The sequence below is a fragment of the Petromyzon marinus genome, chromosome 31, assembly GCF_048934315.1.
Source record: "Petromyzon marinus isolate PM22_M1 ecotype Great Lakes invasive population chromosome 31, UKy_Petmar_22M1.pri1.0, whole genome shotgun sequence".
Classification (NCBI taxonomy): Eukaryota; Metazoa; Chordata; class Hyperoartia; order Petromyzontiformes; family Petromyzontidae; genus Petromyzon; species Petromyzon marinus.
In genome coordinates this window covers 2,845,924-2,860,473 of record NC_133697.1, presented here as the reverse complement: position 1 = coordinate 2,860,473, position 14,550 = coordinate 2,845,924, and the positions used below count along the sequence as shown (strand labels likewise).

The following is a 14,550-nucleotide window of genomic DNA, read 5'->3' as shown; positions in this document are numbered from 1 at the left end:
TGAAACAAATAAGTTGGCAAATATTACAATAATAATGTTTGTGTGCAGGAAACTAATATTTCATTATTAGGTTGCTAATTATATTATTTTTTAGGTGTGTTTTTATGACGCTGCGGTGGTGTACTGCCAGTCTGTGCTGTGGCAGGCTGCCTGCTGGTTAATTAATGTCAGTGCACTGGCACTCTGTTATCTACACTGCTTATTTTGCTTTTGCCTATTATGAGTGTATGCAAGTCTATAATCTGTTGCCTGCTTCTTTACCTCACTCTGTACTGTCAGCCTTTCATGTCGACTATATCCAGCTTTTTCACCTGCTGACCATATTGGCAGCTTTTTATGTCGACTGTAGCAATGCTTATGTCATTGAGTCGCCATACTGGCAGTCTATAATCTAGACTGTAGCCTGCTTCTCAAATTACCTGTTCTCAAATTACCTCTGCTGCTCTTTAATGTACACTTATTTCAGCATATTTCAATGCATTTCTATTGTTTCGATTGCTTATGTCATGCTATAGTACTGTGATGCTGATTAATATGTGAAACTGCTAAATACGTTGGACTTTCTTAGATACAGCCCATTGCATTTCGTCTATCGTTTTGTTACATTCGTGGGAACATCACCCATTTAAATTTTGCCGTACCGCACCTTTACTTTCCACCAAAGCGGGGAGCATGCAGGGAGGTTCGATGCCCCAAATATTGTTGACCTTGCTTTCTTACGGTGGGTGAGGAACATTGTGAGAGAGACATTGCTCTTCCATACCAAGACAAGACCATCGCATGATGTCCTGACACTAACAGAGCATACGATACCCTATAATACCACATTTTCCTGTCGCAAGGCCAAGATGGGTACCATGTCAAGATTCTTCCAATTACAAAGCTGCAGGACAAAGACATCCTCACAAAACTGTCTCCTCTAAAAATTTGATATTCCTTTGTAATCATGGAAAGAGGAAACCACATTATGGTACGCCAACCTCTTTCACCAGTATGTTGTCAATGAGTATGCCAAAATTTAGAGTGCTCGCCTTCTTTACATTCAACTGAATCAAAAGTGTCTAAGTGTGAATAGTATGCTCATCTCTGGGATGCCATCAATGGCAAAGGAGATGCAAACAGTCACAATGTGGGCTGATTAGTTATTTTGCCTTCATCCTTCACAGCTCCACCAATATACATGCATGAGAAGGCTCAGGATGCCATGACGTACATCAGCTAAATGCCACGCCCCATCTCTTCATCACCTTCACTTGCAATCCCAAATGAAAGGAGATCCAGGTTTACCTTTATCCAAACAAAAAGCCACCAGACAGACATGACATCTTAGCGAGGGTCTTACAACTCTAAGTTTATGACCTCATTATGCTTATTACGACCAACGAAGGCAGCGTCTTTGGATAGACAAGCAGTAACTTGCACACCATTGGGTGGCAAAAACGTCGTCTTCCTCATGCTCACATTTCGCTATGGATGAGGGAAACAATTCATGCAAGTCACATTGACACATTTATCAGTGCTTAGCTACCTCACCCCCATCAAGACCCTGCCCTTTTTCTATGTGGTCTGCTACCAAATGGTCCATGGCCTATGTTACCAGTTCTATCCAAATGTGCCATGTATTCAAGACCACAGGTGTACCAAGAGGTATCCACGGAACTACTTGAAAGACACTCAGTCGGCCCATGATGGCTATCCTCTATCATCACAGAAATACTGCGCATGGTGGATTTCAAACAACGCTCAGACCTGCCACTAACTCGCTAATTAAGGTTCACAACCAGTGGATCGTTCCCTACTGCCCTCGTCTGTGCAAGATCTTCCAGGCCCACTTTAACGTGAAATTCTGCTATTCTAAAAAAAAGCCATCAAATATGTTTGCCAATACATCAACAAAGGCTCTGACATGGCTGTCTTTGCCTTACAAAACAGAGGGGCAAAGTGTGCATGAGCTCAAACTTTTTTTCCAAGGAACATATATCGGCAACAATGAGTCCATTTGCTGAATTCTTGGCTTCCCCATCCATGACCATTCTCCCACAGTCATCCATTTGGCACTTCACCTCCAAAATGGTCAACGCATCTACGTGACCAAAGGAAATGCCCAACAACAGGCCCTGGCTCCACATTCTTTGTTTTGTGCCCAAGTGACCCATTTGCTGCCAACCTGCTCTTCCATTAAGTTCCCTCCTACTATACGTGGATTGATTAAAAAAATGGAAGCGACGTGCTGCTGACGGTGAATCTGATGCCTTAGAACGGTTCATCCCAACAATCAGCAGTGCTACTTTATCCCAATGCTTCTCCATGTTGCCAAAGGGCACAAATCTTTCCAAGACCTCTAAACGGTGGAAGGAGTTGTCTGTCAAACATACAGGAACGCTTGCAATCTTCGTGCAATTATTGCGCATGATCACCATCTTCATAAAGCTATGACAAAAGCTTCTGTTGGTCAGTCTCCTTTCCAACTGACATTGCTCTTCTGCATGAATCTTCAAGCTTGCAGCCCATCTAACCCCATGGGACTCTGGCAAAAATTGAAAGAGGGCATGAGTGAGGACATCCTCCACGGAGCTCAATGAGAAAAAACAAACCTCGACGTCAACTTTTCTGATGTCATCTTCAAACAGGCCCTCATCCTCCTTCAGGACAAACTGCACTCCATTGGTGGAAAATACTTCACGTCTATGGGACTACCAACACCCTACAGGGACACCCTGCATGCCCTTGCTCAAGAGATCCTACGTTAAATATTCTATTATGCTTTACAGCTTCTTAAATTTATTTAGGAAAATGAACCAAAGTTCATGGATGCACAAATAGAAGCCTTTGTTAGGGTCGCCGGCCGCCGGAATCTCTCCCGCCTGCGACCCTGTCCGCGAAGGACCGACGCTCCCAGACTCCCCACTAGTGTGGGAGCTGCCGCCGCTGCACTCCTCACCGGGCGGGGAAAGGTCGCCGCGCTCCTGTTCCCCCCCCTGTGCTGTCCCCCCCCGAGTCTGGGTTTCCAGCCGGTGAGGCATCGCCCTCGACCGCCCTGGGGCCCGCTAGCGCTTCGCCGGCACCCGAACGCGACGCTCCCCGCCCGCGCAGTCCCACGCACCAATCACACGCGGGTAACCGGGGGTTAGAGGTCGGAGGGTAAGCGACGTCGTTCGTACCCACTCCGGCGATTGGGGGGATTGGGTTAAACGGGTTTAAAGGGCTATGCGATGGGCATGCGTGCGAGCTGGGTATCCGCTCGCAACGGGGGAGTCCGCCGCCGACGGTTTGTAGCGCCCACACCCCACGCGGCGCCGCTCCACACACGCGGCGACCACCGCGAACAGCGAGCGCACCCACGCTTCCACTCTCTTTCCACACCCTCACAAAAACCACACCAGTACGTTATGTAATCGCCGACGATTTATTCCACCGGGTCGGCGAGCCCTTATTTAACCGAGTCAGTCGGGATCGGCGGGGCAGGACCAATCTATCTCTCGATAGTCGGCACTATACTCTACCTGTCCTTCTCCCCTTTACCCTCTCCGGTTTTCTTTTTAAGCTAAGTCCCAACTCCCTCTTTCTCTCCCTCCCTTACTCACGGTTCGTCGTCACTGCCGGCTGGTCCTCGCGGCGCGTCGATACGTCCCACGGACGTTCGCGCGGCTGGACTCGGGAGTTGACGGGCCTGGGGTTGACTCGAGTAGCCAGAGAACTTTTTCCCTTCGCCCTGACCCGCTTTATTCTTTCTACATCAAAGGGGCTACCTGGTGCTGACTCACGGGCCAATCAGCTCGCTGGGATCACCTGCCAATCGGTAGGCCCATCTGTATCCCAGCATCCCCCGGGCCGTTGCTTTCAGCGACGTCCGCATCTAAATTTACCCGCTCAGCGGCCCTCCAGTCGGAGGGCGACCCTGCTTTCCCGCCGCTCGTGGCTCTGCCCTCCTCCCTACCTGCCCTGCCGACCCGTGTGCGTGAGGTGCGTACTAACCGCGGTGGCGGGGCAGCCCCGCCGTGAACATGTCATTTCTACTCAAGTCACGGCGCCACGGTGTGTGTTAGCGTCGGAGGAGACCGTCCAATTCCCTGGCCGCAGGAAACCGTGAAGATTATCCCTTTACGAGGGCTTCTGGGTGAAAACCTGTCGGCCAGGGTGTCTCCCCACGCGCTCTAATGGTGGGGGGAGTGCGTGCGTGTGTGTTCCGGTGGGGGGGGTGGGGAGGTGGTGGGGTGGAGCAATGTCGGCCTCGCCGCTCGAAGCGGCGAGATCGCAGGTGGGCCACCCGCCGATCGGCTCCGTGGCGGCGGCATCACACCTTCACTAAAATCTTGAAAGACATTGAGACTACAAATCGAGTCTTTTTTCCCTTGATGCACCTGCCAGTACTGGGAAGACCTTTGTTTTCAAACTGCTCCTCGCTACGGCTCGCCAGAGAGAGAAAATTGCTCTAGCTGTGACATCGTTGGGGATTGCTGTGCAAGTCGATGTGTGTGTGTGTGAGTCGATGTGTGTGTGTTTGAGTCCATATGCGTGTGCGTTTAGGTCCATGTGTGTGTGTAAGTCGATGTGTGTCTGTGTCTTTTTTGCCCGGGCAACGCCAGATGTCTGTGTGTGTACGTCGATGTGTGTTTGTGTAAGTCCAAGTGTGCGTGTCAGTCCATGTGTGCATGTCAGTCGCTGTGTGCGTGTTAGTCGATGTGTGTGTGTGTTAGTCGATGTGTGTGCATGGCTCCATGTGAGTGTGTAAGTCACTGTGTGTGTGTGTGTTTAAGTGTGTCAGTCGATGTGTGTGTGTACGTCGATGTGTGTCTGTATTTTTTGCCCGGGCAATGCCAGATGTCTGTGTGTGTACGCCGATGTGTGTGTGTGTGTGTAAGTCCAAGTGTGCGTGCCAGTCCATGTGTGTGTGTCAGTCGCTGTGTGTGTGTTAGTCGATGTGTGTATTAGTCGATGTGTGTGCATGGCTCCATGTGAGTGTGTAAGTCACTGTGTGTGTGTCTATGTGTGTCAGTCGTTGTGTGTGTGTGTACGTCGATATGTATGTGTGTGTGAGTCCCTATGTGTGTGTGTGAGTCGATATGTGTGCGTGGGTCCATGTGTGTGTGTAAGTCCATATGTGTGCTTAGGTCGATGTGTGTGTGAGAGTATACGTATGTGTGTGTGAGTCGCTGTGTGTACGTCGATTTGTGTGTGTAACTCCATGTGTGTGTATCTAAAGTGGATGTCTTTGTGTGAGTCCATATGTGTGTGTGTAAGTCGATGTGTTTGTGTGTGTGGGTGGATGTGTGTGTGTGTATTTTTTTTCGCCCGGGCAACGCCGGGTAATTCCCACTATTATATTATAAACGACATGGCATCACTGGACAGCATAAAACATATATTGTGCTTGACGTAACTATTTGCACAGCATTTGAAATGTAATTGCAACAGTGCTTATCTCGTGATATCCAGCATTGTCTCTAGCGTAGTGAAAGGTGCTGCATCATTGCTACGTAAATGGAGGTGCGCATGTGCTCAGTCAATAAATTAGACGTAAATAAATGTGAAATGTAATTAAAAATATATATATTTTTAAGATGATGGCAAAGTTTAGAAATTTTTAAAAGTTTAACCTTGGAAGTCTCTTCCACCAACATACCAAATCGCCTATGTATGTATGTTGCATTAGACATGCACAAAATAAGGGTTAATTATCAGTGGCATCGAAATCTTGGTTTACTAGTAATGTAGGGATGTAAATGGCGTCCCTGGGGTGTGACTGTTGTGAGGAGACGCGCTCCCTTACCTGCACTTACCTGCCGATGGGGATTCGAGGGGCCTGTCACGCTGGCTCGGGTGCCATCGGGAGAGTCAGGGGAAATGACGTGGCAAGAGGCAGGGTGGGGCCACGCTCGTGGAAGGGGAAGTGAAGAGGCGGGGCCTTGGAACAGTGTCGGATGGTCGGTGTGGGGAACTGATGGGGTATAGTCACGCCGGGGGCAGCGGGAGCCGGTATAGTGTTAGGGCTCCGGGTATGAAGAATCCTTCCTCTCCCTCGTTGGGGTCTAGAGTAGCCTTGTTGTAGCCGTTGCTGTTAAGGTGAATAAAGTATGGTGCCTATTATCCCAGTGTGTGCCTCGTCAGACACACACTATACTAATACAGGCGTTTCTCACTTAATGAGCGAGATTTGTTCCACGAAAATTGCTCAGTAAGCGAAAACTTGTTAAACGATTGTTGTTTTCCCCATTGGCTCCCATGTTAAAAGCTGAGCTACATTTCAGTCCCAAAATTTTCCACTCTTGAACAATTTTCTAAACATAAATGCTAATTATAATTTTTTAAATAAAGTAATATGAATTAATAAAACATCAACTGTAACACCACAGATGAATAACCACAGTGCTTGCAGGTGCTTGGCATTGCTGTTGTCTGACGGTAGTTGTCAGGTGGTTGAGGGAGCAGCAGGGGCCATGCAGGACCACTGGTTCAAATATTCGTTACTGATGTTAGCCGTGGCTCGGAACTGAACCAGGTTTTGCTGGGTTCATAGCCAGATATGGGGATGCGAGATGGAGCATGACTTCATGCCCTTAGCGTTTGAAATTAATCAGCGCTGCCACCCACCCCTCCCTGCACCCACCCATTATAGTGCAACTATGACACCACCTCCCCCACATTACCAAGCACGTGGTTCACTCAGCACAGGACAGCTCGTAAGCAAACAGCTACCGTCCGCCATGCACCCCCTGCTGCCATGGGACACATCGATCAATGATCTCCGCTCGCTAAACAAACATTTTGCTCGTTTTGCAAACAAATGGGGCCAAATTCAAATTGCTCATTATAGCGAATTCTTGGACAAAGATCGTACATTAAGTGAGATACGCCTGTACTACTAGACCGAATTTGGTCGTGGGACTCGTATCTGCACCAACAACAAACCATTCATTGACATATTACTTTTCTCCTCGACGGTATAAATTACACAACCCCCCCTCCCCCTTTAAAGTTCGGATTCATAATTAACCCTCTGCATGCTGGGCAGCTCTAGTTGGGTAACCACATTTGTACCATGATTGTACATTTACTCCAATCCACTCGGTACCTCTTGCGGATGACGTTTTATTTTGTTGTAGGTTTAATCATTATTACATTTGTAACGTGCACAAATCGAACTTAAAAGGACATTGAGAGGCATGAATACCTATGCATTTTGTCAGTACAATATTTAAACATCATGTGTATTTTAAAATAGGTTTTAGACAGCCCAACCAACATAAGGAAGTAAAAATGTGTGTATATAATTGACTGTCGACTAATCCCACTTACAAAGGTTAGTTATGTTTCCAACAGGCCCTGGAGGCTGTCAATATCCGACTACGCCATCTTTACCCAGACAGTGACCAGATATTTGATGTGGTGCTAATGACCAATCACCACGCACAAGTTGGGGTCAGACTCATCAACAGCATCAACCATTACGGTGAGTGTTCTACATAAGCCATTCTGGACACTCGTGTTGCTACTAACCCACACTTTTAGATTCTTACTCTCTAAATTACAAATACCCATTACAAACAGGAGCTGCCGTGGTGTAATGGTTAGCACACTGAATTTACAATACAGAGGTCGCCGGTACAGATACAATCCAATGGGAGGCTGATCGATGCCCGGCTGCGGTCAAGGAATAGTTCCCTCTTGGTCAACCATGTTATGTATGCAGATCTGGTAATTGCCACCCACTCTAAGGAGTTGGATGCAATGCTGTAGAACCTGGAGCAATGCTGCTGAGGGATGGGGCTTTACCATCAGCCCCACAAAAACAAAGCGCCTGCTGGATATATTATGTAATCGAATCCTCCCCTACTTCTACTCCCCATGAGTGATGGAACAGTAGTGGAGAGAATGAAGACGTTTCTGTACCTGTGGTGTGCTTATGACCAGCTGCGGTTTCGCAGGTCTCCAAATCAGTCGAGCGGCATCATTTATTCAGCTGCATAATGCTGTATGGAAGCTACCTCGTCTATTGCTCCATATGAAAATCCGGCTCTTCTCAGAAAAAGTTATGCCCTCCCTTCTCTATGCTTGTGAAATCTGGAGCCCTTTCAGGAATATCAGTGCCAGTTTGAAACATTCCCTCAGGCTTGCCTACGATCATACTGGGTTTAACGAGACCCTTGAAAGATTTTTGAAATATATGCACATTGTCCTACTAGTGAGCTCTTCTGGCAGATGATGCTGCATTAGCTGGGTCCTGTAGCCCACATGCCCAGTCACTGCATGCCCAAGCAGCTTCTGTTTGGCCAGATAGAGGGGGAAAAACAGGTGCTGCTCAGGCTAGAGAAGAGATGGACTGATGTGGGACAGAAGCTTGTGGAGCTGCGGAGTTGCGGATGACTGGTACCAGTGGCGTTAAGATGGGCTTTTGTGGAGGAAGCTCGTGAACGCCTCTACTGGGCATTTGGAGGCAGTCACCTTCCAGCAACAACGGAGAGCGGAGGAACGATGCTCACAACAATGAGCAGAGCACTGGGTGGCTAATACGCAGCAAGTTGGCACAGTGGGAAGCACAGGTGGAGCATCTGCCAGTCATCTCAGTTGACCCATTGCATCTGGGTCTGTTCTGTGACCATTTTGCCCTAAAGTCTTCGACATTTCACATGCCTTTAAAGTACACCTAGCCTGGCACAAGCGCCGTGGTGACATCACTGATAGTGATAAACGACGGTTGTTGTTGGTGATAATGGTGACCATGGTAGTGGTGGTGTTGAAATAGGTGGTGCCATATTTACGATGATGATGGCCATGGCAATGATAGCGTTGCACAATCCTCCAAATAAGATGTAGTTGTGACGAAAATGGGTGGATAAACACAAATAGGGTAAATGAACGCTTTACTATGTCCCCCATCTATATAAAAGCAGATTAAGAGGATGTATTCTGTATTCGTAACGACCTTGGATGTATAAGGGTGTATTTCATATAAATCTTAGAGTTGCAAAGTGATGGTGTTAAATCATAAATGGTCGGTGTGGTAGATGCTGCACTAAACTTTACATGGCTCTCAACAGGTCTGAACATTGAGAGGTTTTGCATGACTGGTGGAAAAAGCCCAATTGGCTACCTGAAAGCATATCTCACAAATTTGTACTTATCCGCCGATGCGGAAAAGGTGCAGGAAGCAATTGAGGAAGGTCAGTATAATTGTATTCACACGGATTACACATTTTGGCAATTAAAGTCATATTCAGTGCCTAACAGACGTGTTTCTTTCTGTAAAGTCTGATACTTGTGAGTAATGTCCCGGTGTCATGACTTAATTCCTTTGCGCAGGGATTGCTGCGGCAACCATGTTCAACCCACCGGAGGATCGCGTGCTAAAAAATGATGAGCTGCGTGTGGCATTTGATGGCGACGCGGTACTCTTCTCAGATGAATCGGAGATAATAGTTAAGGAACATGGACTTGATACCTTCTTTGAACATGAAAAGAAGTTTGTCGACAATCCCCTTGCCCAGGTATAGCTCTGCACCTATTCATTTATTTTGACTCACGGCAGAAATATTCATACGGTGAATGTAATGCTAGTGCACTAATGAATGTGTAAGATATTTAACAAATGTTATGTTACCTGCACTGTTGGACTTTGGAATTCCCTCCCATTGTCTTTCTCCAAGCTCTTTTCACCAAGCTCTTTTCACCTTGCTCAATTTAATAAACATGTTAACCCTTATTTATCACAACTTTGACATTGCTGTTCGTTGCTGGCATATTGGGCCTTTGGGGGGCAGTGCCCAGCAACTGTAAAACAAAAACATATATCACATTTAATTATTTATCCCCAGGGCCCACTGAAGATGTTCTTGGAGACCCTAGGCCGCATGCAAAGAAAGTTTCACGTGAAAGGCGAGCGGCTGGGGTGCCCCATTCGCACTTACTTGGTAACCGCACGTAGCGCTGCCAGCTCAGGCGCTCGGGCCCTGAAGACTCTGCGGACGTGGGGCCTGGAGGTCGATGAGGCCCTCTTCTTGGCCGGTGCACCGAAAGGACCGCTGCTCGAAAAGATCAGGCCCCATGTTTTCTTTGATGATCAAATGTTTCACGTCGAGGGTGCGCACGAGCACGGTACTGTGGCGGCACATGTGCCGTTTGGAATTGGTCAAAAATACAATAAGTCTCAGAAAAAAAAGTAGAACGGCCAGTCTTTGGTTTTAACATCATGCAATTCAAAAGATAAATCTATCAATTTGTATGCTTACCTTTTTTACTGTTTTTTAGTTGGGGTTTTTGTTTTTCGTGTTTCTTCATTTTTGCCAACCGTCCATGTTACAGGATGGAGGTTTTGCCAGGATTGGTATTGGCTGAGAGTAGGACACTCCTTGGGATGCATTGTTTCATTCGCTGCTACTGCTGTGGCCTTTATTATGAACAAAAGCACTGTGGGAGTATATATTATATAGTAGATGTTAAAATGATTACATTGATCAGTTAAGCATGAGCAACGGACCTCACCTTACGGTGTAGCATTTATCATTAGTCCTTTACAAGACAACTGTTCCAAAGTAACAGGTGTTTATACAAGCATAAACTTGACAAGCTTACTGTATAGCAAAACCATACGAGAGTGCCTTAATCTATAACAAAGTAGGGTGGAGTCAGGGATAGTGATGGTTTGCCACCCATTAAACTGCAAAACAATTTGTTCATCAGAAGAATTTCATGTTTGTTATGGACACCTTTTATACTGAGTGTGGCCCTCTGCGTGTTTGCTCGCGGTGCCCGCCTTCCTCCTCCGGCCTCCCCTTTCCCAGCCATCTCGCCCCACTTCAGGCGGTCTCATCCTCTCCCACCTCATTTACCACCCCCAACTGTCTTATATCTGGATTAAATTAACGTAGTCTTAAACCCCCACTTGGTTGTTGTTTACTCTTCACTGACAGGTGATTTACTCATGTTCGGCATCACAACGTGATGAACTTCGTCATATGTGTCAGTTGTCACGACTATTTATTCAGGAAGATGGGTGTACAACAATCCCTTGCCAACCGCGGGGGTTATGGCCCTGAAAACTGCCGTGGTTTGTAATACTCAAGCTTTATGGGAAATAGGGGTTAGGGCAACCATAGCCACAGTCACACTCGTCAAAGCCTAACTAAGTTACCTGTTCTCGAGACAATAAGCCCGAATGGGTCAAACCTGCTAAGTGAGCTGTGCAGTCCCTTGAACTGTGCCGCTTGGCTCAATTTGCTTTTACGTGGGCCGACCACGTAAATGGATGTGATCTCAAGGGGTCAATGCAGAAGAGATGCTCTGTCAAATTGCCCTTATGTTATCTTTAGGACTATGCTTTTGTTTAATGTACAGAAATAAGAGTTCAGCTTGGGATGGACATAAGCTTATCCAAGCATACATTAAACCTTGTAAAAAAAGCTAATTTTAACTCAAGGGAGGAAAGGGGCAGGGGATAATAGAAGGCGCTGGGCCCAAAGAGCTGCACGGCCCTCAAGGAGCAGGGATAATAAATGAACCACGCTGGGCTGTGTCTGTTCATTGCTGAAACGAGGACGTAATCTGCATTGTGCGAGGCGGTGATGATGTATAGCCCGCACATGGTCACTCACCTCAGCGAGCATGAAACATTCATCCCTGTTCATTGCTGAAACGAGGACGTAATCTGCATTGTGCGAGGCGGTGATGATGTATAGCCCGCACATGGTCACTCACCTCAGCGAGCATGAAACATTCATCCCCGAGTTGGAGGAGAACTCCGGTAGCATCTGTGGGGGCCGACGTCTACCTCCCCGCTCCCCGTGAGCAGACGGGGCGTGACGTCCTCCACTCCCCCTTCCTCGTCGTCCGCCTCTCGCCGGGCCCCCGCCGATGGAGTGATCGGCCCCCCCGCGCCAGCGCCCTCTCTGAGGGACATCGCTACTCGGCTGGCTCACCACCGCCCGGGGTTATCTCTCACACGTTCACGCACCCCACCACAAAAGGAAAAGAATGAACGAGGTGTGCATGCGCGCGCCCCTGTAGGCGCGTTTTTCCCTCGCAAAGGTTAGCGCTGAACAAAAGAAACGGCAGTATGAATATGCACAACTACTCCTCCGGGTGGATAAGCCCTAATCTGCATGCCTGCAATGCTAATGCTAGCGGAAAAGGAATGGCGGGGATAGGACTATGGGGCACGCCTCACCGTTAACACTATTTTTACTGTGTAAACACGCTGTGTAAAGCGCGCTGTGTAAACACGCACGTGAGCGTAAACACGCGCAAACAACAGCGCCGTATATGCTGCAGTACACACGCTTCACGCGCACGCTCAAATCACACCACACCCGCGCTGCAGCCCTGGGCTCGCTCTCACGCCGGGCACACCGTCGCTCCACGCAGACGCACCACACACATCACACCACCGATATTCTGAACTAGAGTTTATTAATGGCGCCAAATACACATTACCTGGAGGAGGAATATTTCGCGAGGAGAGCCTAGCGTAACTCTGCCTATGAATCCAGCTACTCAAACGTCCTACCCCGTACCTTAACTGGAATGCGGCGTCCCACGGACGCTGAGAGAGTTGGAGGGAGAAGGACGAGAGAAGACTTGCCCAATCGCTGTCTCGCAGCAGCACTCCCTGGCATCACGGATCCTGTGAGCGGCTTGAAGAGGCAGGACGGCAGGCAGGGAGTGGGTCGTGATGGCCCGGAGGTTGTAGACAATAGCCCCAATCGTCCCGTGGCCCCACCTTTATACTCTTGCTGCCGCCCCGCCCACCCATTGCTCTCCCATGCCCAGTTGTTCCAGCCTTCGGATTTTTTACACTCTTTTCGCCCCTTACCCATTGTTCTCCCGTGCCCAGTAGTTTGAGCTTTCGGTTTTGCTCTTTACGCCTAATATTCCACCCTCCGTCCTCCCCCAATGTTGTAAGTAACTCATTGCGGTTGGCCCAAGGAACCTTTTCTTTTTGCGCCCATACAATTTTAAGCCAATTTAGGGGCACCGAAATGTAACCTGTCCTGTGGGGGTCGGCCAATCTCTTGGCACCGGGAAACCTAGGGGCCCTTCGGATTAAAACCCGATGTGCCAGACAACCTCCCATCAGGACACTACATGGATGCGCTGCATGCGGGCATGTATTCAGTGCGGGGGCCGGGAGGGGATCGCGGCGTTCGCGGACTTGCTCCGCGGTCGTGGCACCACACATCTGCTTTTCCGCGGTTGTGAGATTAATTGCCTCGGGCATGAAGGCCGCTGCAAGAGAGGAGGCTGCCGCAGGCATTTCGTCCAGCGCGGTCGAGGTACTGGTCAGCTGCGGCAGCTTCTGACCAACCTGATGGTGACAATAATGAAGTTGGTGGTGATGGTGATCATGGCGACGATGGCAATGATGATGGAGTGATGCAATCGGCTAGTGTGCTGGCTTGAGACCATCCAGCAGTGGAGACATGAATCTCGAAGAGGTGACAAGGTTCGAGGAAAGGCATCTGTGGTACTCGCCAGCTTCTTAAGTGTAGGTAGCCGTGTTTGCCCGGCGTTGCAGAAACAGGCATGCAATCAGAGGTGGGACACGAGCACAGGGCGATTGCACCGATTGGCACCGTCCGTGCTGCCAACACCCGGAGGTCCTCGTGTTCTTTGTGCCTTTACGCAACCCTCTGCTACCAAGTTACACCCAAGAGCCTTGAAGCTTGAATCAAGACAACATCTTGGTCCAGCTCATTTAAACAATGAAAAGGAATTAAGGGAAACTTTGTCTGTGGTGAGCTCTTTGCAGCACGTCAATGGTGAACTGTTTCTTAGCACGTTATTTTTTAACACTTAACCAAATTTTGCTTCAAGAAATAAGTTGCAAGCACAGTATAAGCTATAAAATCACTGCCTCAATTTCTACAGTTACAGGACGTAAGCGAGTTGTCGTGTAATTTTGGTCAGGGCGACCGATTCGTGAGCGCCTTTTGCATTCACTTAATTTGACACAGATGCACTCTTGCACGTCCAACATTGGCGCAGTCGGGTAATGGAGAAAACAGTTTCCCATCCAACAGAAAGCAGAAAGTGTCGAAACACGCCCCTTACTTCCTGGACACCCCCATGGGTCCACAAACAACCATCTTTTACTTCGCCTGTGCACGCCAGTGTTTGGCGACCACTGAGCGAACTGTTGGAGGCGCCGTTTGCAAGCGATTAGGGGCACGGACGGCAGCGGTGCACCACTTACACAAAGCAGGAATAATCATTCATAGGTATGGTTTATGTCAAAACTTCGCAGCATACGTTTTGTCTTCAGAAGTATTTAATGAGCGGGATGGGTACAGCGGCAAAATGCGTTTGTGTACTCGTTTTTTTGTCAAACCTTTGCTCAATCCAGGTGGTTTTCAATCGGCTAAGTGCCTTATAGCAACACAACTGTAAACTGTTTTTTTTTCCGATAATTATATTGCTTCCTCCCATCTGCTCGTTACGGATGAATGTACATGTGTGGGGGTCGTCGGCCCCCGGGATCTCTCCTGCCTGCGACCCTGTCCGCGAAGTACCGACGCCCCCAGACTCTCCACTAGTGTGGGAGCTGCCGCCGCTGCACTC

At 48.4% G+C, this 14,550-nt stretch overlaps 1 protein-coding gene across 4 annotated transcripts in view; it reads left to right on the top strand.

The window, feature by feature from the left end:
• The window catches only part of LOC116947667 (cytosolic 5'-nucleotidase 1A), a 37,730-nt gene extending 26,852 nt beyond the window's left edge, over positions 1 to 10,878 (top strand). For all 4 annotated transcript variants that reach the window (XM_076070994.1, XM_032963664.2, XM_032963663.2 and 1 more), the window contains 4 exons: positions 7,321 to 7,450; positions 9,039 to 9,161; positions 9,301 to 9,485; positions 9,813 to 10,878. In XM_076070994.1, the coding sequence (XP_075927109.1) occupies positions 7,321 to 7,450; positions 9,039 to 9,161; positions 9,301 to 9,485; positions 9,813 to 10,160 (786 nt within the window). In that variant the 3' untranslated portion in view covers positions 10,161 to 10,878. The remainder of the gene's footprint in view (positions 1 to 7,320; positions 7,451 to 9,038; positions 9,162 to 9,300; positions 9,486 to 9,812) is intronic.
• Positions 10,879 to 14,550: the final 3,672 nt, after the last annotated feature.